The sequence below is a fragment of the Myotis myotis genome, unplaced genomic scaffold, assembly GCF_014108235.1.
Source record: "Myotis myotis isolate mMyoMyo1 unplaced genomic scaffold, mMyoMyo1.p scaffold_m19_p_13, whole genome shotgun sequence".
Classification (NCBI taxonomy): domain Eukaryota; kingdom Metazoa; phylum Chordata; class Mammalia; order Chiroptera; family Vespertilionidae; genus Myotis; species Myotis myotis.
In genome coordinates this window covers 35,586,347-35,607,885 of record NW_023416317.1, presented here as the reverse complement: position 1 = coordinate 35,607,885, position 21,539 = coordinate 35,586,347, and the positions used below count along the sequence as shown (strand labels likewise).

Here is a 21,539-nt window from a genome sequence, read left to right as displayed (position 1 = left end):
CAGCTCCTCTTCATTCCCCAGACGAGGAAACCAAGGCAGGGAAGGATGAGTGGCATGCAGCCAGCTGGCACCAGGGGTCCAGACCCGAATCCCGCCCCTGGCTTCTCGTGCACTGATGCTTCTACCGAGGCCACATCTGAATCAGTCACTGGATTTCAGACCTCCTGCTGTTTTCTTGCACATGCCATTACTGATTTTACACTTGTCATAATATTTATGCAAGAATTAGCTGTAAGAGGCCAGTTTTGAAAATTAGTTTATTTGCCTCTGCAAGAACTTTATAAATCTGATTTTCTAATGTTTATAAAAACCACTTTCAATGGGTGTCTTTGAAAATGTTCAATAGGGCAATTAACTAATGACATTTGAAGAACAGAGAGAAGATGTGATCACCAGACAACTCTCTCCCTGTCAGCCACGCTGTGATAAAAGCTTTCCACAACGATTTTAAGAACTTGAAGTCCTGTGTATGATTGTACGGTACTGCATTTCCTCCAAAGAAGGAAGTAGCCACTTTGCCAAGGATCCTGTGAGGGATGCAGATTCTGACTCAGAGGGTCTGATGTGGGGCCCAAAGTTCTGCCTTTCTAACAGCCCCAGGTGACCTGATGTCACCAGCCTCTGACAGAGTACAAGCAGCAAGGAGCAAAAGGGCTTAGAATGATTTGGGCTCAATTTGATGATGTGTTCCTAACCCCACACTTCAGGCACATGTGCAGCTTAAAGTCTGTGGGCAGAGGGCTCACAGCCTCCCTGACAATGGTTGTAGCCTTCAGCCATCGGAAATTCAGTTCTTTTTTCAGCCTTTCTGAATTTGTTCTATTCTCGGTGAAGTCCCCTCCCCTGCTCCCGGTTTTATCATCAGAAAACTTAGAACTGTTGGTCAACATCTTCCTTGTGCCCACCCTGTGCCTACTTAGAAAAACTTAGCAAACCAAGCACTGTCATCTCCCTTTCCAGGCTAAGGCACCACAACTCTGACCACATGACCTCAGTGCAGACTGTCCTTTTGTCATTTTATTTTCATTTTCTGGCTCTCATTTCCCCACAGGCTTTTCCCCAGGAAGAACCCAGGTTTTCCATCTTTCTAAACTGTCTGACCACATGGCCTGTTTTCACCGCTCCTTACTAGGCTGCCTCCCCATCTCCTCCAGTCCCTGTCCTCTCCAATTAATGACTCAATAAACAAAAGATGCGTCCACCCTATCTTTGTGGAAACAGGCTTGCTGTCAATTGCTTGAAAGCTCAAGGACTTCTGTGGCCACTCCAAGCATCTCAGGCTGAGCTTCACATCTTGTGAGTCTGCGGAGGAGAAGCCAAGATAAAAAGGCTGATGTTCACTGCCGAGGGCCATTTCTAGCTCCCAGTTGAGGAGTGGCACTTCACTTTCACTAGATCCTTATATCAGCAAAACACCTATGGCCTGAAATTCACAAAAATATATCCGTCTTAAACCTAATTCAAAGGTCTCACTTGACTAAATGATGTAATTGTACAACTTATCCAAACTGCTCTCCTATCCCATTGCTCCCAAGTAAAAGGGAATGATGGCAAAACCCCAGGATTTTCCTATTTGTAAGACTCTCACTATGTTTCTTCTTTGTTTTATAAGTACATATTCTGGCAAAGGCATCTAACTGTTATTGGAGCTTAGAGCATTTAAGTTTAAAAAATATATGTAAAGCCTCTTCTTCTGGTTGACCCTAAGGTGCCAGCCATGTCCTAAATGTGATAGATTTTTTGCCTGTGAGGAGTCATACTTCTGTCCCTCTGGCTGGCAGGATGGTAAACCCTTCGAGAGGTATACACCTTGAAGATTACGAGCTCTGTGCTAAGCACACTCAGTTTACTTAAGAGAACTGTTTGTAGCCTGAAGACTATTCTTAAGTGTAGTGCACACATGCGCCTAGTCTCCCCTGGAACCTCCCAGGTGATGCTTCTTTCCTGGTGCCGAGCTGTCCCGGTGCTGAGTTTAGGATTTTCAGCCATTCTGGCAGCTGGATACAAAGTAGGACCCTTGATTAGATGTTCTGTGTAATCTGCTTTTTGCTTTTTAAGAAAAAACTGAGCATGAAGTGCCTGACTCAGTACTCAGCTCTTAATAGACCACTAATGAATGTTGTTTCCCTTCACCTCCCCCTCCCACTTCTCAGTCCAGCATCTGGTTGATGATGTTAGTGTCACTGAATTCTTTATCTAAGAAATATCTCACCTACATCTGTTTCTCAGAAGATAAAAATCAGCCCTGATGCTGCTGGGAAAGCCTCCCATTGGCCAGTCAGCCAATACTTACTAAGTATCTGCTCTCTGATGTAAAAATAGGTTCTAGGAGGAGGGGGTAGGGTGAAGAGGAAGAGGTGATCTAAAATTGAGCTAAGTGTTTAGAAGAGGTGAGTAAAACTTCAAAGTAGGGAGAGAGAGCAAAAGAGAATATACCTCATCAGAAATACTGAAAGTGACACGTATCTTCACAGGAAGCAAACCAAGGTCCTGCCGGAGCACTAGTCAGTGATCTCGGAAACACTGGCAGGGACTCTAAAGTAATAGAGATACAGTGAGCAGAGCACCACATTGGGACCCAGATGACCTTGGGTCCAGGATTTGCCGTGTAGAACTGTGCAGCTTCAGGAAACTTCAGTCTTTGAGCCTCATCTGTGAATTATAGTTCCAAGAGTAAAAGATGAGAGTCCAGCAATAGGTGCTTTCAGAGGGAAGACTATTAATAAGGAAGCTGATGCTTGGATATAGTTTTAAGGTGGACTTTGAAAACAAGGAGGGGTGTGGTGGTAGGAAAAGAGGAAGGCCTTCTAGAAGGGGAATGGCATTTGCAGGGACACAGAGGTGTACACCTTGTGTTAAAAGGTGAACTTGATGCCTACAGTTTTCTCCTAAGCCTGCCTTCTCCCAAGCTCTGGACACCTATGGACACACTCTGTGAACAGAAATCCCAACGGCCCAGCCAAAGTCAGTAGTGACAAATGACAGGTCTGCCCCCTACTCCTTGTCTAATGGCCTCTGCAACCACTACCACCCTGGGCATGCATGTGGCCCTCAGTCAGCCACATGTGAGCCCTCTGTTTGTACCAGCCTGCAAATTTCTTGTTTAGTCTGGGACAGTCCTTATGTGAGGTTATCAGAGGTCAGGATAATTAAATATCTACCAGAGATGAGAGAGCATCAGAGAGCAGAATCCACTTTCTGAGTATTTGAGATATTGGAGAAGGAAAAGAAAAACACATACTAAGCAGTAATAGTAATAGTGAGGCAGTAGATTACTGGTAGAAGGGGGCCACTTTGATTATCTTGTCTGATTCTCCTAAACAACCCTCTGAGATAGGCACTGCACATCCTACGGCACACACATCACAGCACAAAGTCGTCAGAGCCCGAGCTGATGGATGCAGTGCCCGTGCCCCTGAGGTCTGGTGGAAATGGCCGGGCAGTCTGCTTTGCATATAGGTGACTTCCTGTGTCTGGCTGACCTCATTTGGGTCAGCCCCACCACCAAATAAAGGGCACTAACATCCCAAGACAATCACATCAGTGTCAAGACCCCATCCTGTTCCTCTTCAGACCTCGGGCCCTCCATCATTGCCGTCATGCCATTGTGGAAGGAGGGCCCGGATCCTGGTGACCGGGAGTGGAATCCGAGCTCCACCACTTCCAGTGGTGAGACCTCAGGTGACAGACCTGGCGTTTCTGAGCCGGGCTGCCTTTTCCAGTCTGGGATGGTGGCACTAATCTAGAGTGGTTGTTGGGATACTCAGATGACATAATGTGTTTGTGTGGAAATGAAAGCTACTGCAGTGGGCTAGGTGCTATGCTCCTGTGTGTACTCTTCCTAGTCATCCTCTGAGGGAGGTTCTGTTATTATCCATCAGGCACCACAAGGAGGTTAAATAACTTGCCCAATTCCACCTCCACTATAATAGATGATAGTTCTGTTTTTGTTACCTTTCCACTACCCCTCATAATGAATACAGGCTTATGTTAACTTTCTGTGCCAGCCATTCCAATAAAAAATGGAAACACTTTTATTCTAGCATGGAAGAAAATAAGGTTTTTAAGAAAGTGAAAAAGTAGCCGGTGTGCCATTTCCACTACCCGTAGTTAGAGGTCTAGTCTTGCAATGTCAACATTTCATCAAAAAGAGTAGAATCACCGTAGGATCATGTCGATGAGACTTTTGTGTAATTTCCACAGAAGTGGTTAGTCAAGTGAGGTTTTTCCCTTCAGTTTCAATGTGCCCACATTTAAATATAAGGGGGGGTCCCCCTCAGCCCATCCTGCACCCTCTCATAGTCCAGGACCCCTCAGGGGATGTCTGCCTGCTGGCTTTGGCCTGCTCACCCTGTGGGAGCACACTGACCACCAGGGGGCAGCTCCTGCATTGAGCATCTGCCACCTGGTGGTCAGTGTGTCATAGCAACTGGTCATTCCGCCGTTCAGTTGATTTGCATATTAGCCTTTTATTATAGACTAGAGGCCCGGTGCACAAAAATTTGTGCACTCGGGGGGGAAGGGGGGGTCCCTCAGCCCAGCCTGTGCCCTCTCGCAGTCTGGGACCCCTCGGGAGATAACAACCTGCTGGCTTAGGCCTGCTCCCGGGTGGCAGAGGGCAGGCCCAATCCCTAGGTGCAGCCCCTGGTCGGGCTCAGAGCAGGACTGATTGGGGAGTTGGGGCGCCGCCCCGTCATGCACAGAGAGCAGGGCGATCAGGAGGTTGCGATGCCACCCTCAGTCACGCTCAGGGTAGGGCCGATTGGAGGGTTGGGGCACCAGCCCCTGTCACACTCAAGGCAGGGTCGATGGGGAGGTTGCAGCGCCACCCCCTGTCACGCACAGAGCAGGGCCAATCGGGGGGTTGGGGAGCTCCCCCATGTCACACACAGAGCAGGGCCCATCAGGGGGTTCGGGAGCTACCCCCTGTCACGCATAGAGCAGGGCCCATCAGGGGGTTGAGGAGCTCCCCCCGTCACTCACAGAGTAGGGCCGATAGGGGAGTTGGGGCACCGCCCCCTGTCACACTCAAGGCAGGGTCGATGGGGAGGTTGCAGCGCCACCCCCTGTCACGCACAGAGCAGGGTCGATCAGGGGGTTGGGGAGCTCCCCCATGTCACACACAGAGCAGGGCCCATCAGGGGGTTCGTGAGCTCCCCCCTGTCACGCACAGAGCAGGGCCCATCAGGGGGTTGAGGAGCTCCCCCCGTCACTCACAGAGTAGGGCCGATAGGGGAGTTGGGGCACCGCCCCCTGTCACATACAGAGCAGGGCGGATCAGGGGGTTGGGGCGCCGCCCTCTATCACCCACAGAGCAGGGCCGATCAGGGGGTTGGGGCGCCGCCACTCTCACACTCAGGGCAGGGCCAATGGGGAGGGAGGTTATGGCTCTACCCTGTCACACACAGAGCAGGGCCCGTCGGGGAGGGGGGGTGGTTGGGGCACCGCACCCTGTCACACACAGAGCAGGGCCGATCAGGGGGTTGGGGAACTCCCCCATATCAGACACAGAGCAGGGCTGAGCAGGAGGTTGGGGCGCCTTCCCCTGTCATGAACAGAGCAGGGCGGATAGGGAGGTTGTGGCCCCGCCCCCTGTCACACACAGAGCCGCAGGGCGATCAGGGGGTTTGGGCGCTGCCCCCTGTCACGCTGATCCCGGTGCCAGGAGGCCTCGCGGCTCCGCTGATCCCGGTGCTGGGAGGCATATTACCCTTTTACTATATAGGATAGAGGCCTGGTGCACGTATGGGGGCTGGCTGGTTTGCCCTGAGGGGTGTCTTGGATCAGGGTGGGGGTCCCCACTGGGGTGCCTGACCAGACTGGGTGAGGGGATGATGGCTGTTTGCAGCTGGTCACACACCCTTCAGGGTGGAGGTCCCCACTGGGGTGCCTGGCCAGCCTGGATGAGGGGATGATGGCTGTTTGCAGCTGGTCACACACCCTTCAGGGTGGGGGTCCCCACTGGGGTGCCTGGCCAGTCTGGGTGAGGGGCTGAGGGCTGTTTTCAGGCTGACGGGTGACTGAAGCTCCCAACTGCTCCTTTTTTTCTTTTTTTTTTAATTCTGGGCCAGCTTTAGCTCTGGCTCCAGCTCTGAGGCCTCTGCTGCTGAAAGCAGGTATCTGGTTTGTTTGGGTTCTATACACGAAACAATGTACAACTCCAGCTCTAAGATCCCGGCGGCTGAAAGCAGGTTTCTGGGGTTTTGTTTAGCTTCTGTATTTGTTACAATGTTTCAAACTGTAAGCTCAGAGGCCGGCAAGGCAGGCGGGGAACGTTGGAGTCCTCCATCACTGAAGCAAGCAAGCCTCATGTTAGCTTCCAGCTATCTGGCTGCCATCCGCCATCTTGGCTGGCAGTTAATTTGCATATCTCCCTGATTAGCCAATGGGAAGGGTAGCGGTCGTACACTAATTACCATGTTTCTCTTTTATTAGATGGGATTAGAGGCCCAGTGCACAAAAATTTGTGCACTCGGGGGTAGGCGGGTCCCTTAGCCCAGCCTGTGCCCTCTCGCAGTCTGGGACCCCTTGGGGGTGACAACTTGCTGGCTTAGCCCTGCTCCCCAGGGGATTGGGCCTAAGATGGCAGTCAGACATCCCTCTGGCAGCCTGGCCGCCCTTGGGGGATGCCCACTTGCCAGCAGGGAGCAGACCTAAGCTGCAGTCAAACATCCTTAGCGCTGCTGAGGAGGCAGGAGAGGCTCCCACCACCACCACTGTACTAGCAGCCATCAGCCTGGCTTGTGGCTGAGCAGAGCTCCCCATGTGGGAGCGCCCTGACCACCAGAGGGCAGCTCCTGCATTGAGTGTCTGCCCCCTGGTGGTCAGTGTGTGTCATAGTGACCAGTCATTCCCAGTCTTTCTGCTGTTAGGGTCAGTTTGCATATTACCCTTTTACTATATAGGATAGGGGCCTGGTGCACGGGTGGGGGCTGGCTGGTTTGCCCTGAAGAGTGTCCCGGATCAGGGTGGGGGTCCCGCTTGGGTGCCTGGCCAGCCTCAGTGAGGGGCTGATGGCTGTTTGCAGCTGGTCGCACCCCCTTCAGAGTGGGGGTCCCAACTGGGGTGCCTGGCCAGCCTGGATGAGGGGCTGATGGCTGTTTGCAGCTGGTCACACACCCTTCAGGGTGGGGGTACCCACTGGGGTGCCTGGCCAGTCTGGGTGAGGGGCTGAGGGCCCTTTTCAGGCTGGCGGGTGACTGAAGCTCCCAGCCTCTCCTTTTTTTCTTTTTTTCTTTTATTTTGGGATTTATTTACCTTCTATGGCTGTCACTGGAGCTGAGAGCCGGCTTTAGCTCTGAGGCCGGCTCCAGCTTGAGGCCTCGGCTGCTGAAAGCAGGAATCTAGGGTTTGTTTGGGTTCTATAATTGCATCATTGTTTTGGTCCTGCTCGCTCCAGCTCTGACGGCTGAAAGCGGGTATCTGGGGTTTGTTTAGCTTCTATAATTGCAACATTGTTTCTTAGAGTGCAGCTCAGAGGCCGGCAAGGCACACGGGGAACCTTGGCTTCCTCCATCACTGGAGCAAGCAAGCCTCCTGTTTGCTTCAGTTGCCTGGCTGCCAGCCACCATCTTGGTTGGCAGTTAATTTGCATATCGCCCTGATTAGCCAATGGGAAGTGTGTCAGAGGTACGGTTAATTACCATGTTTGTCTATTATTAGATAGGAGGATAGCACTTAACTAGAATGAGATTATAAAGAAGGTAATCTTCCTGCTACACAGAAGTAAAATGAAAGAGCCTTTACATCACAATTTATTCTACTTTTTCTTATAAAGAAAAATGTGCATTACATTGGAAATTTAAACATTTCAGATTTCTGCCTGTAATAGTTTAAAGCATGAAAAGACATCATTATGTTCTATTTTTACATGAGCTGCAACTTACTTAAAGCAGATTTGTTGCTGAGAGGTTATATATTGATGGAATGTTCATAAATGCTACCTTAAATCACAATGTAGTGGAACTGGTTAGGCAAAGGATTTACATGGACAGTACTTAGTAAAATGAAAATTCTTGCAATCAAAATGTTTAACAGCCTCTGAAGATGCCCTTTTGTTTTCATTTGGATTTCTATACCCTGGGTTTCTTGAAGAGAGACTAGTCAGCTTAGTTGATTATAGCAGAGGTTTTTTCCCCTTAAAATTAAGTGAACATTTTATGTGTATGTGGTTTTTTTCAGGGAGACAGCCCTGGTTTTCATGAGATTCTAAAAGGTGAGCTTTGACCCCATCCAAAAAATAAGGCCTAAGATTGCTGGGTGAGGGTACATGGCTGATGACCCCAGGCTCTGGACTCTCCTCCTGCCCCAGTCGTGCCCTTGGCCAGCCACGCTGTGCATGGCAGAGCCAGCCTGGACCTGAGTCACATTCTGTCTGCAGGAGAGGACTGGTGGGGCCACCTCGAACTCCTTGCATCAGAGGAAGTGGGTGATATTCTCCTGTGTAACAGGCGGTTTGGCTGCTGTCTGTGTCCAGTAGTGTTCCGCCAAATCTGGGTCCACCTGGAACCTATGAGTGGGACCCTGTTTGGAAGCAGAATCTTGTAGAGGTAATCCAATTGAGATGAGGTCATACTGGGTAGGCCCTAAGCCAATGACTGGTGTCCTTATGAAAAGAGGGAAATTTGGGCACAGACACAGGGAGGATGCATGTGGATGAAGACAAAGCCACAGAGCAGCAAGGTTGTGGAACCTCCCAAGCTGAAGGGCCCACGAAGAATGCTTCCCTACCAACACCTTGACTTTGGACTTACAGCCTCCACAAATAAACCTGTGAATAGATTTTTGTTTTAAACCTTTTAGTTTGTAGTACTTGAAACTAACATAGTTGCTAATAACAGATTTTTTTAAAAAAAAGTAAAATAAACAAAATTAGTAGGTTATTGCTTTCTAAAATAAAAGAAGCCCAGAGGTAGGCAGTCTGAGCAGGTATAACAGCTCCAAGATTTACCCAGCCCTAGGCTCCTATGGCTTTATGCCCGCAGTTCTGAGGCTGCGATCCTCCTCTGCATGTTTGCAAGGTGGCCCATGGTGCCCCTGCCAGCACTTCAGCAACAAAAGTGAGGAGTGTACAGGCCCCAAAGGTGCAAACCGAGTCAGTCCCCCATGAGGACTGGTCAGGTAGCTCCGGCAAGGGTCTTATCTCACACCTCATTGGCCAGAGCTGTGTCACATGATCGACTTTGACGGAAAGGGCAAGTGTGTGCAGCACTGCCCTAAATAAAATCTGGGACATGTTGGTGACAAAGGGGTGGAGATGGAGTCAGGGTAGCCCACCAGCAGCTCTGCCACCTCCATAGACCCCAAGGACAGGGCAGCAGTGAGGATCTGGGCTTGTTGGCTGCTCATGCTCTTATCCAGAGAGAGCGCATGGGGAGTGGCCTTCAGAACATGGAGCTTTATTCCTGCGTAGGCCTGTAGTGAAAGACGGCCCCGTTCCATTTCCCAGCACACTCAGCCCTTCTGCCTTCCCCACCTTCCAGTCTTCTTCTTTGAGCATCACCACGCATCTCTTGGCAGGCTCGCAGCAACACAGGGCATCCAAAAGAGGAGGGCTGGGGCAGCTTGGCTCAAGGGACTTTTAGGCAACATGGCCAGTATGGCGTTGTAAGATCTCAGGTAGACACTGATACTTCTGTCGTGGGTTGGTAAATCTATACTCTCAATGCAGGAGTGTGCAATCTTGTTCTGAAGTTCCCTTCCAAGGCTTAAACTTGCCAATTAAAGACAGCTCCCTTTCTTACGGGTTAACCGTGCCCAGTGTTTCTCCACTCCGTCTCTTCTCCTTGCCAGATGGTGTCAATGTCAAGTTTTGGGGATGGCTCGCATGTGTCTGGTGTTTGAGGAAGGCCTCTGAGTGCTCTGGGTCCTGCTGGCCTCTAAGGAGAGCTCAGTTCCCATATATTTCTGGGCCTTTGTCCCCACTGGAGCTGCTGACTGCCCTATTGGCCTGTCGCCTATGACCCTAAGTGCCACTGCTTTGGGGGCGGGAGCCAGGCATTTTGGCCAAATGCTTTGGCTTCCACAGCCGACTATCCAAGTGGCAGGCAGGAGACATCACACTTGTTTTGTTTTTATTTTTGTTTGTCATATTTCCTCTTTTCCTGCTTCCCTCCCCCAATTTGCTAAGTCTGGCCTCCAGAGGCCTCCCCTCCATTAGTTCCTTGGACCCAGGAAGCCCCGTGCTTCCTACAGAGGTGCTGGTATTCCTGCATCTGTTGGTGGAGCTTCCTCTCGGGGTCTGGGAGCTGGGAAATCTGTCCCACCTTCAGCTCAGTGGGGCAGAACCCACTGTTACCCTTGGCCTCAGACCTCTGCTTTAAACACCAGAGCAGCCATAAAAACAAAAGTAACCTTTGCAGTCCTCTCAAAGGCCCACAGAACTGTTACTTGTTAATTTTCTGCAGTTGGTTGTCATTAATGTCTTGTTGAGTGCGTTTTGTGTGTGTTGTGTGTTTTTTTTTTTATTGAGAGAGAACAAATTGTTACAGGCTTTTAAAGAAACCAAAAACATTTGCTCTCTAATTATATCTATTATTCCATTCCCATTCATCATGCTTTCTTGTTTTGGAGCAGGCCTTTCATTACAAAGTACAGTCAGTCACGTTTTCTGAATAAAGAAAAGCTTCTGATTTTCTGCTAAAGGGTGTGAGAGGGCTTGTCAGCATGGTTCAGACTTATTCTTATTGAAGATTCTAATAAATTGTCAGCCTGGACTCCTGTTGATATGAGTCCTTGCCTTGACCCTTACTGGAAATGCTTTGGGGAAATAGTTAGAATAGCAGTGTTTTGAAATGCAAGTTCCAGGAGTGTTTCTGCATGTTTGTTCATTCAGTCAGTCAGTCAGTAAATACTCATTGTGTACTTGAACACACCAGGCATTATTCTAAAGGCCGGGAGTTTATGTTCTATTGAGGGAGATAGACAACAAATAAACCAGCAAAAGCACGTGATAATGTCAGATGGCGACAAGTGCTTACTATCAGTATAGTCGAAGAGATGACTCCGTAGAGAGCCCAGGGTGGCCTGGGCTACATTAGTTGGATGGGCAGGAAGACTGCTCTGAGGAGGCAATGCTGGAGCAGGGAACGGAGCCAGGAGGAGAGGCCAGTCTGCATGGATTTGGGGACAGGGCCTCCAGGCCAGGGAGCAGGGTGCTGGCTCTGCCTCTCCCACTGGCAGGCAGAGAGCAAGCCAGGAGTGATACACAGCTCCCTTGACTGTCAGGGGCACTCATGGAATTAAGGAGGCCAGGGGAGACAATGGGGCAGCTTCAGAGCAAGTGGCTAAGAATGTGGCATATAAGATCTTCTGAACAGGGCATGTTTTAAGGCCATAAAAACTAAGAGAGCCGTTTGGCAGAACATCCTTGGTGGAAATCGTTGCTGCGAAATTTGGCAAAAAAATTCTCAAGCTTGTCTGAAGTTAGAGTATGGCAGCAGATAAGTTACACTCAGAACATTAGTTATAAAATACCGTTCTTCTATTTTCAGTAAATATTCAAGATATGATATTACAAGAAAATTTGGAAAAAGAAGATCAAATTCTGGTTTCGCTGGCAGGATTGAAACAGGTATGCCCACAGATCTGACTTTGTGTCCCAGGGCCTCCGTTTTTATTTCTGTTGGGAGGGCACCCTCGGGCATGGCGTGCCATGACATTAAAGCTGCGTCTCCCCACCCCAGCCCCCCCTGCCCCCCAGACAGAGCCCCTCCTGGGTCTCCACCTCCTGTGCCTCTCGCTCCTCCTGGAGATCCTGTCTGACTAGCCTGAAGCCCAAACTGACTTTCCATTTCCCATCCCTGCCCCTTCCTCGCCAGAGCTGTGTCGTGTGGTCCAGCATCCCGTTCAGTGACATCCATAAATACCAGTGTCCTTGGAGCACAAGTCTTACTCCCTGCAGCAGGCCTCAGACCCCCAAGGGCTACAGTTCAATGGCCCTTAGGACCCTTTAAGGGCTACAGGGAATGTAAATGTCAACGAAAACTGTGCTGCTCTCAAATGTCAGGTGGAGTGGAGCCCGTGAGGAGCCGAGGGCTGTTCAGTGGGGCTGGGTGTGCAGGCAACTGGTGCTTCCTGCCTTGAGTTAACCGCCGAGGAGGTGACACCCATGCCTGCCCCTGTGAGGACCTGGCCATTGAGACTCTTCCATTTTCCTTGGTCATTAAGAAGTCAATGGCTGTGATAGAGTTGGATTTTTCTCTGCTACTTCTTTCTGATGGCAATACATTGATATCCGTACTATAAAAAATTGTCAATGACAAGTCTGGTTTCAGTGTATCAGAGATTTAGCTAGCATTTAAAAACAAACTAATTTATCTTTCTCATTTATTTTCTTCTTCTTTGAAAATAGATCAAAGACATTCTTAAAGGTTCCCTGCGTTTCAACCAGAGCCAGCTGGAAGCCGAGGAGAATGAGCAGATCACCATCTCAGACGACCACTACAGCGGTCAGGGCCAAGGCCAGGGCCACAGTGGCCAGCTGCCCGGGGCCACCAAGCAGGTACAGAGCTCTGACAAATGGTGTCACATTTCGGGGGCACAGTCACATAAGTTCTTCAAAGTTACGAATCATAAAATCCCTACTGAAGTCCCTTTAGATCACCATGTGCGAAGTTCACCTGTGCAATACCACAAGTGGCCTGGGCCCAGGTTGCTGTATACAACCTTGCAGGCTGTACACTCTGGTGCCCTGGGGTGGTGCCAGTCACAGTGATAGCAGTTAGGCTAGTGCCTCCCGGAGCTGTGCAGTGCACCCCACACACCTTTACGCAGCAGCCTTGGCCTGACCGCCTGCCGGTCCCATGGTGTGGGGCTGGAACGCCAGGTCTCTGCCTCAGTCATTGGCCAGTTGTCTCCAGCTGATGCCTTCATCCCTGTAGCACAGGACATGCTGCCCATGCCTTCCTAATGCTGTCCTGGTGTGTTTCCCTCGGCAGAACCCTTTTTGCCTTCATGGAGAAGGACGTTGCATTAATGTCCATCCTCTGAGGCAGAGAGGTCGGCAAACTTTTTCTGTAAAGAGCCAGATAGTAAGTATTGCAGGCCACATAGGGTCTCTGTCATATGTTTGGTTTTGTAGTTGGTGTGTTTGTTTGTTTCTACAACTCTTTAAAAATGTGTAAGCCATTCACAGCTTGAGCTGTGCAAAAACAGGTTGCAGGTGGGATTTGGCCTGTAGGCTGTAACGTGTCTACATTGTGTATAAGCTATTCTAACAGAAAGTCACAGAATTTTCCAGTTAGAAGAGATCTAAGAGATTCCTCATGCACTTAGTACTGCCTGCTTGTTTTACCAGAGAGAAAAAGAGGCCTAAGAGGCCCATGGCTCGCCAGACATTATGTTTGCAGAACTTGTCCCAGTGCAGTAAGCTTCCTACTCCGCCATGCCGCCTCACTGTCCTCATCTGACAGGACTGAAAGTCCCTAATAATATTCTTTTCAAATGGCTTACAAAGCTCAGCTTGAAAAATGAACATTAGCAAAATCTCATCTAAGTCACTTTCTCAAAAACTAGCATCCAGATGCTTGTAAATTATTTATTTTTTATGACTTTAAAAAAGCAAAGTGATACATTAGAACAGGAGTTTTTTAGTTTTAAGAGTTCTTCAAGATGAGAGAGCCCTGTGTGGTTACTGTCACCAGCTCTAAGGGAAGTTCTCATGGAGCATTTTGAGTCTGCATTGTAGCCACATGAATACATTAAAGTTGCAAGTTTAACTTGATTAGTTTGTCCTAATTCTCTTTCCCTGCACAGATGTTTAATTTTTCAATAATTATTTATTCAAATTTTGTTGAGCCCCAACCAATTTTAATTGGCCATTTTATTTAAAAACTTAGTGTGGTTCTTTTAGTTGAATGTGTAAAAATGCTACAGAAAAAGACCTTTCAAACACAGTCATGAATTTGCTAAATCGAGAACTTCATTATACTTTGCATTTGTCATTCCTGGTTTTCATATTTGTAAGAACCTACCTGTTACCAGCACAAGTTTTCAGTTTACAGTGCAGGACAGTGGTCATACAAACAAAGTGTCCCCACATGGGAGCTAGGAGGTCAAGGTTCAGGTCCATGTGCACATGTGTGGGAGGACAAGCCCCACTCAGACATCCCTCCTAGCGACACAGCCCTGAGCAGGGGCACCTTGAGCAGAGCGACAGTATTGGGATGAAAGGACAGTCTTTCTCTACCAAACTGCCCTAGTGCCATATGTGATCACATTGCATCTACCAGAGTGCCATCTGCTGTGCTCTCTTGCGTTTTGAAAGAATTAATATGTTGATGGAATATAAACAGCTTCAAGAACCTCAAGGCCTGTTCTTTCAACACTGTAATTTTAAAGGCAAATTCTGTTTCTGTCCTCCAATTCAGTATCTTAAAGGTAGACAAATGTCAGGAGGAGCCACCTGAACCATGATTTAGCCACTCACCCTGCACCCCCACCCCATGTCACCAAGGAGAACAGGAGATTCAGACAGGGGCATGTCAGTTGGGCCCAGATTTCCCTTAGAAGCGTTGCTGGCTACCTGTCCAGGCTCTGCCCACAGCTAACAGGTGGCCTTGGCCATGCCAGTCTTGAGGCCAGAGGACCTAGGGGAGCCCTTCCAGCCAAGGGGCTCTACATCTCATTAGACTTCAGCCCCCTGTACCAGTCCCTACCCACACTGTGGGGCAGTGGGCAGGCAGGTGGGAGAGCAGGTGTGGGCACCACATAAGCTCCCATCAGCACCAGGGTAGGTGCACTTTCTGCCAGGTTGGCTTTGAAACATGTTTGATTAGACTGGCTCTCCTTCCATCTCTGGTCTTAGCTCAATATGTTTACTGATGTTCATGAATGTCATCTTTAGCTAAAAAACTAAACGCTAGTCATCATTGCTTAGAAAGAAAGGAGGACAATTGCAAAGCAATCCCATCTCTATGGGCATATGCTTTGCACTTCCACGCCTGTTTTTCATGTTCATAGAACCTACCAGTTACCACACTGTCCCAGGGCCCCCAGGTACTTTCCCAGGAGGCGCTGGCTGAGACCAAGTGCCCTGGGCCCTCCTAGGGCTGTCCTCAAGCAGGTGGCCGTCCCTCCGGACCTGGGCTTAGTTAGGGAGCCAGTCCTATGCGATTCACATCCCGCCACGCCACCTCACAGCTCGGTGACCACACACTGGGAATAAGACGCTGTCCTTATCCCCACTCACGGGTGAGGGGTTAAAGCTGAGGAGGGTGAGTGACTTGCATGGCAGGTGCCACGAGAAGCTGATAGGAATCTGCCTGTAGCCTGCTGGCTGCTTCCCGAGCCGCCCCTCCCAGCAGCCTCCGAGCTGGTCCACTGGGTTCCCCCGGGAACCGGCATCCAGCTTCAGAGGGGGAGCACCGGTGTCTTTCCAAGAAATAGCACAGGGCGAGGGGCCAGTTTCGTGTGGAGCGCACCCAGCTCCTGGGCCCCACTCAGCGCTCTCGTCCTCTGGTGTCTGTCTCATCCCTGTGCTCCTGACTGTGCTCCACAGGCCTCTTCGGAAGCACCCGTGCACGCGGATGAAGGGAGCTCAGAGGACTTCATCCTGGTTTCCAAAGAGGACGGGGGAGGCAGTGCCAGGGCGCCCCTCTCCGGCCAGGCCCAGCCGCTCCGCACCCTCAGAAGCACATCTGGGAAGGGCGAGGGCCTGGCCCGCTTCCCGCTGGTGTTCTCCGACCCTCTGATGGGCCCGGCCTCGGCCTCCTCCAGCAACCCCAGCTCCAGCCCTGACGACGACAGCAGCAGCAACAGCAAGGACTCCGGCTTCACCATTGTGAGCCCCCTGGACATCTGACACAGAGCCCAGCCGTCCCCCTCAGCAGCCTCAAGGCCCAGCTGAGGCCCCCCCAGCGGAGACCCCTCTGAAACCAGCGCTTCTTTCCCAGCATGCAATGTGGCATCAGAGCCACCCATCAGAACCTTCAGAGAAAAGCAAATGGCGCCGCAGAGCATACAGACTGATGGTCACCAGGATGCAGACAGGGCTTTAGGCTCATCCCTAACCCCTCCCCACCCCCTCCCTGAGGTAGAACTGGGTTAAGGGTCCAGTTCCACACTGTTCTGTGCTCCCCAACGATGGTGTGGCAACTCCACCTCTTATACCCAGAGGAAGAAGAGTTGGTTTCCAGTCTTCCCTCCCTCAGAGCATCCGGGAGAGAAAACAGATGGAGAGAAAAGAGATAGATAGCAAGGACACTCTCTCCCTGGAAAGCTGTCTCAGCCGATTTCCTTTCTCCCTTGGGCTCTCATACGACAAAGCCCGATGCACCAGAAAGGGACCAGGGTCCCGGGGCTGGAAGAAAACATTACTGACCTCTCAGTAGTTCCAGTGATCTTTAGAAACGGGGTCTGAACTTACGGCTCAGTTAGGTGTGATGAGTTTAGGTTTTTTCATTGTTAAAGAATGCGTTTCCAGGCCTCCAGCCAGATCCCTCTGGCCATCCCTGCCCTCCTCACACAATCATGCTTCACCTGCGAAAACAAGGTCGCCGTGAGCAGGCCTGCCCTGGGGACTGGCTCTCCGGGCTCCTCTGAGACGGCGAGGCCTCTGGCAGTGGGTGCTTTCCTGGCAACAGACACCCTTCCCATCCCGCCACCGTGACCATGATTCCTCTACACAACTGTGATGGCAGGCCCTCCCACTCCCGCTCCAGAAAATGGTGGACTCGCGAGCCAGAGGGGCTTCTAATGGCTCTGCAGTTAGTCCTTAAACTCTAGCAGGGACATCTAGCACACAGCCTGCAGGGTGAATGGTACTCCAGGTTGTGAGATGCGCTGATTAGCACGGCCCAGCCTGCGTGGTCCGCTCAGCGCCTGTGGGGGTGACTCGCTGAGTAGGTTGCTGCAGTGTCCCCTTAATACTTCCTGAGCCCCCGAGGTCCCGTGGTGAGGGGCCTTGCCGCTGTGCAGGACCTGGCTGGGAAGGTTCTAGAGGGCGGCGCTGTCCTTGCTGGGCCCGTGGAGCTGGCTGTCTCCTGGCGGCAGAGCAGGGTCGTCTGCTTACTTTCAGCATTTCTTCTGCCTGAGAGCCAGAGTCATGAGAGCAGTGTCACTGGCCCCACAGCGGCCACCGGACACCACCCCTCCGAGAAGCTCTGGGCTGGTTCCTACACCAAGGTCACTGAGACCTTAGCCCTGCCAGACGCAGGCGGGTCCTCCATTCCGGGCTTCCATGTCGGTGCCACACGAGAGCCATCGGGGTCCCTCAGAGGCATTGCTTCTGTGGCCCCAACAAACTGCTCACGCCTCAGAGGAAGGAAACCCATGGGGAGGGGAGGTGCAGACATAGCCACCCTCAAACTCCCATAGGTTTATGGGGTCTTACCTTTTTTAAGTGACTTGTTTTTATTCTTCATAATTGAGCATTGTTTGCATTTTTATTAGTTACAGTGCTGTTAAAGAATTTATGTTCCTTTTTATTATTTCATCAGGTACTTAGGTGTAATGGCACAATTTTAAAATCCCGAATATATATTTTTTTCTTTAACAAATGTGATAATCATTGCAACCCTCTTGTGTTTTGATCATCAGCAGTTAAATTTTATATACATAAAGCTTAGATTAATTCTCATTGTCATCTACCTTTTTTATACATGCCCCTCCCTATGTTCATGCATTCCTCTCGGATCATTGAGGAATCTGAGTGAGGTTACATGTGGACCTTACCCGTGGAGTTACAGCTTAGGGAAAGGAAGTCGTGATGACCCTGCCTCACCTTGTGTGGCTGCCAAGGGGTCATACAGACTCCGAACTCTTCGTTATACTGGACTCTACGGAGATGGCCTCCGCTCACGGCAGTCAGTGAGAACGAATGTGACTAACAGTAAACCCAGCCTCCCCTGCATACAACTGAGCAGGATCTCGTACATCATTGGGGGGGGGGGGGGGGGGTGATTGTTCACCATTAACAAGAAGTAGACGACAAACGGTTACAAAATTCTGTGGCAGTTCTATTGTCTCCTAATGATAACCTGCCAGAGTGAACCCAAATTTATTCTTTTTGTTTCTATTGTATTGTTTCTTTAAAAGCCACCCCAGGGGTCATTACAGAACAAGAGTGGATGGAGGACACGCGGAGTGGCTGTCCTGTGGAGCCCGCCACAGCCGCGCCATCCTCCTCCCGCAGATGTGCATCTGCCCCGGCCCCACACAGGGCCGGGTCCGTGGGGCGGGAGAGGCGGCCGGATGAATTGGGGCAGCAGCTGGCAAGCCAGGCTTCCTTCTCTCAGGCCAAAACCCTTCCTCGGTATTCCTTTCAGAAGCTCTTTTTATCGTGTTAAAATGAGATATAAGGTTCCTATAAACAGGATTGAACCACTTTGATGTAAAAGTTGTCATAACAATTTTCTCACAATGGCACAGTTCATTTGATTTATGGGTACTCAGTCGTGCCGTTTATATCTGTTGCTTTTTTCTCATTCATCTTTATGCTATAACTCATACTGACTCAGAAATGACTTATCCTGTTGGCAAAGTGATCCCATTCCCTATAGTTATAATAAAAGGCTAATGTGGAATGAGAGCGCAGCTTGACTTGTTCCAGGCGGGGTCGGGGCACAGGATGCTGGCCTGCCTCACCCAGTGGTGCCGTGGGTGCCCAGCAGGTGGGGCGGCGCCCACACCACCGCGCAGGGCCGGGGTACCCAGGCCTGACTCAGGGCTCACACCCAGCTCCCATCCCTTTCTCTCCAGGTGAGGCAAGTTGCTTAACCTCTGGGGCCCCAGCCTCTTTCTCTGCACACGGCTAACCCTAAGTCGCCTACTTCACAGGGTGTGCTGAGGATTAAACAGGGCAACTCACTTAAAGCACGCAGAACAGGGACACGTGGCGAAGTGCAGTGTCGTAGGTGGTGCTGGCTCCCAAAGAGCCCCCGGAGGCCGTGCAGCCCCACCCTCCCACTGACCTGGGCCCTGGAGGCCTGGCCGTGGGCCCTGCAGCAGCTCTGCTCAGCCTGCTGGTCTCAGAGGCCATTTGGGGGGGAGGGGAGGCGACAGGTTCCACCTCCCCACACTCCCTCAGCACCAAGTTTGTCCTGGGGGGCCTCACTGACACCAACTAACGGGTTTGGAAAGAGGCAGGGCGGGGCGGGGTGCACTCCAAGCCGTGCATGACAAACTGGGAAGGCACGGGCAGCCTGTCAGCTTCCGCAGAGCCGGGGACAGGGTTCCCTCCCTAACAGGCCTCTGTCCCAGGCCCAGCCAAGGGGCCTGCCCTCCCAGGGGTCACCCCCACCCCCTCCCCAAGGGACTTCCTTAACCACAGGCTCTGCCATGGAAAGGCGGAGCCGGCACGCGTCCCCCATGGCTCGTGCTGCTTCCCTGACCGGTGCCCACACGGGCACCCCCCACTGGCACAGGCCGGGAGCAGAGGCCTGTACAGCCTGTGTGCCTTGGGAAGACCCTCGGGCCGCCCTTCCGGAGCCTCTACCTGAGAGCCCCCCCCCCCCCCACACACACACACACACACACACACCCGCCCCAGAAAGCTGCTCCGCTGCGGGAAGCTGGCAGGAATGACACCTCCGGAGCAGCTCCCACCACGGCTGAGCAGGCGAGTGAGGGCGCCTCCCTGCCCTGGGTCCCCTCCCCACCTGCTCCTGCTGCGCCTCCTCCCAGTCACAGCCACGCTGGGGTCTCAGGGCTGGAACTCGCACTGACACCTCGGCCCTGGCCCGCCCTCCGCTGGGGTGACGGGTGCGGGTGGTTCGGGTGGGTCCCCAGTCCCTGCAGACGAGGCCCCTCCCTGGCCCGATCAGCAGAGGAGGTGTCACCAGCCCCGGCTTGTTCCCAGGCCCCCGCGTGGCCGCTCCTAAGGTGACGCTGCCCACGCGGATCGTGCGGTGGAGGAGCTGTGGGCGGCTGCGTTTCTCGGTAGCTGGCCTCCCAGGCAGCAAGCTCAGCCTCGCAAGGATGTGCCCGGCACCGAGTCTGGGCTCTGAGAGGCCCACCGGGTGGTGAGGAGGGTGCTGGGGGCGGGGGGGGGGGGGGGCGCCCAGAGAATTCGCCCAACGTTGGTTCACTTGTTCCTTCAGCAGATCCGGCGGAACCCCTCAGAGTGAGGCCACGCGGTGCAGGGGACACAGGTGCCCCTCGATTTGCCAGGAAAGGATGGAAAGAGCCCTGAAAGGGTTTAAACTCAAAGGGAGCGCAGAGGAGGTCCTCCCTGCAGCCTGGGAGGCCCCCGAGGCCCAGAGGTGAGCCTGGTGGGCAGCGCCCGGGGAGTCAGCCAGGCCTGCCTGCGGGGAAGTGAGGGCTCCGCCTCCTGCTCCGGGGATGCTGGGTCTGAGCGCGGCCCAGCCAGTGCCTTTCCCGCGGGCACGGGCGTGATGGGCAGGCCCGGCGCTGAGGACTCGGTGCCGCCCATCATTCAGGTCCATCCAGACAGCGTGCTCAGCCGTGGGGGGGGCGGGGGGGGGACCTCAGAGGCTTCCGGGGCCTGACCTGACTCGGAATGGAGGGATATGTCACCAGGCACAACTGCAGGGGTGACGGGGCTGCAAGGGGCGTCCCTCCCGTGGGCTCCTCCAGGGGAAGGACAGCCAGCGAAGGCCAGGCCAGAGAGGAGGGCACCGTCCACAGCCCTTCCAGCGACGTGCTCCCCTCAGCACCGAATCCCCACCTCCTGCCCCTCGGCCTCTGGCCCTGGTCCCGCATCCATCCAGCTGTCCAGACACCACTGGTCCCCACACGGCCTCCGTCCTCGTCCCACAGCTGGACAGACCCCTTTCCCCACCTCCCCCACAGCGGAGGCCTCGTCCCCTGTGGGCCTGGCCAGTGGTCCCGCTCCTCTGACTGCCCGTCCCACCTCATCAGGAAGCAGATCTGACCAAGGGCCGTCCTCCAAGCCCTCAGATGAAGGGCAGCTCCCTGGACCCCCCAATGCCAACCCCACGGGCCGTGCCCCAGCCCCCCTGGCCGCCTCCTGCTAGTCCCTTTCCCAGCTCATGGCCGCGCCCAGGCTGCGTCCTCTGTCCCAGGCACCCTCGCTGCTCTTCGACTTGCCCGTGGTGAATGCCACCTTCAGTGGCCAGCTGCCCTGGCGAGGTTCCACCTGCCCCTCTCGGCCATGTCTCTGCTTTCAGGGGGTCCTATTGTTAGATTCCACGCTGTCCACAGTGCCAGTCACTGGGGCTGCACTTCACATTACCCTCAACGTGGCGGCATAAACAATCACCTACTACGCTCAGGGGCTGTGTGGGTCAGGAAGACAGAGAACATGGTTGGGACGGTTTATCACGGTGCCTCCAATGTCTGGGGCCTCAGCTGGAAGACTCAAGGGCCAAACTCACTGCAGCAGAACACGGAGGCCAGGTCCCTGGGTGTGAGTTCCTGTGGGCGTGTGGCTCACCAAGGGCCCTGGTAGCATGGGAAAGGCTGCTGCTGGCTTCTCAGAATCCGGTGCCTCAGAGAATTCAGAGAAACTCAGACTTTCAGAGAAAGTCTGGCTGTGTGCTGCAGAGATGTTAACCACAGAGCCAAGCGGGGCAGGTGAGAGCTAGTTCAGCAGAGCCAGGAGGAGGTCGCCCTTCCTG

At 52.5% G+C, this 21,539-nt stretch overlaps 1 protein-coding gene across 7 annotated transcripts in view; it reads left to right on the top strand.

The window, feature by feature from the left end:
- TBC1D5 (TBC1 domain family member 5) overlaps nucleotides 1-18,325 on the top strand; it is a 450,518-nt gene extending 432,193 nt beyond the window's left edge. For all 7 annotated transcript variants that reach the window (XM_036332709.1, XM_036332707.1, XM_036332712.1 and 4 more), the window contains 3 exons: nucleotides 11,493-11,572; nucleotides 12,353-12,502; nucleotides 15,500-18,325. In XM_036332709.1, the coding sequence (XP_036188602.1) occupies nucleotides 11,493-11,572; nucleotides 12,353-12,502; nucleotides 15,500-15,802 (533 nt within the window). In that variant the 3' untranslated portion in view covers nucleotides 15,803-18,325. The remainder of the gene's footprint in view (nucleotides 1-11,492; nucleotides 11,573-12,352; nucleotides 12,503-15,499) is intronic.
- Nucleotides 18,326-21,539: the final 3,214 nt, after the last annotated feature.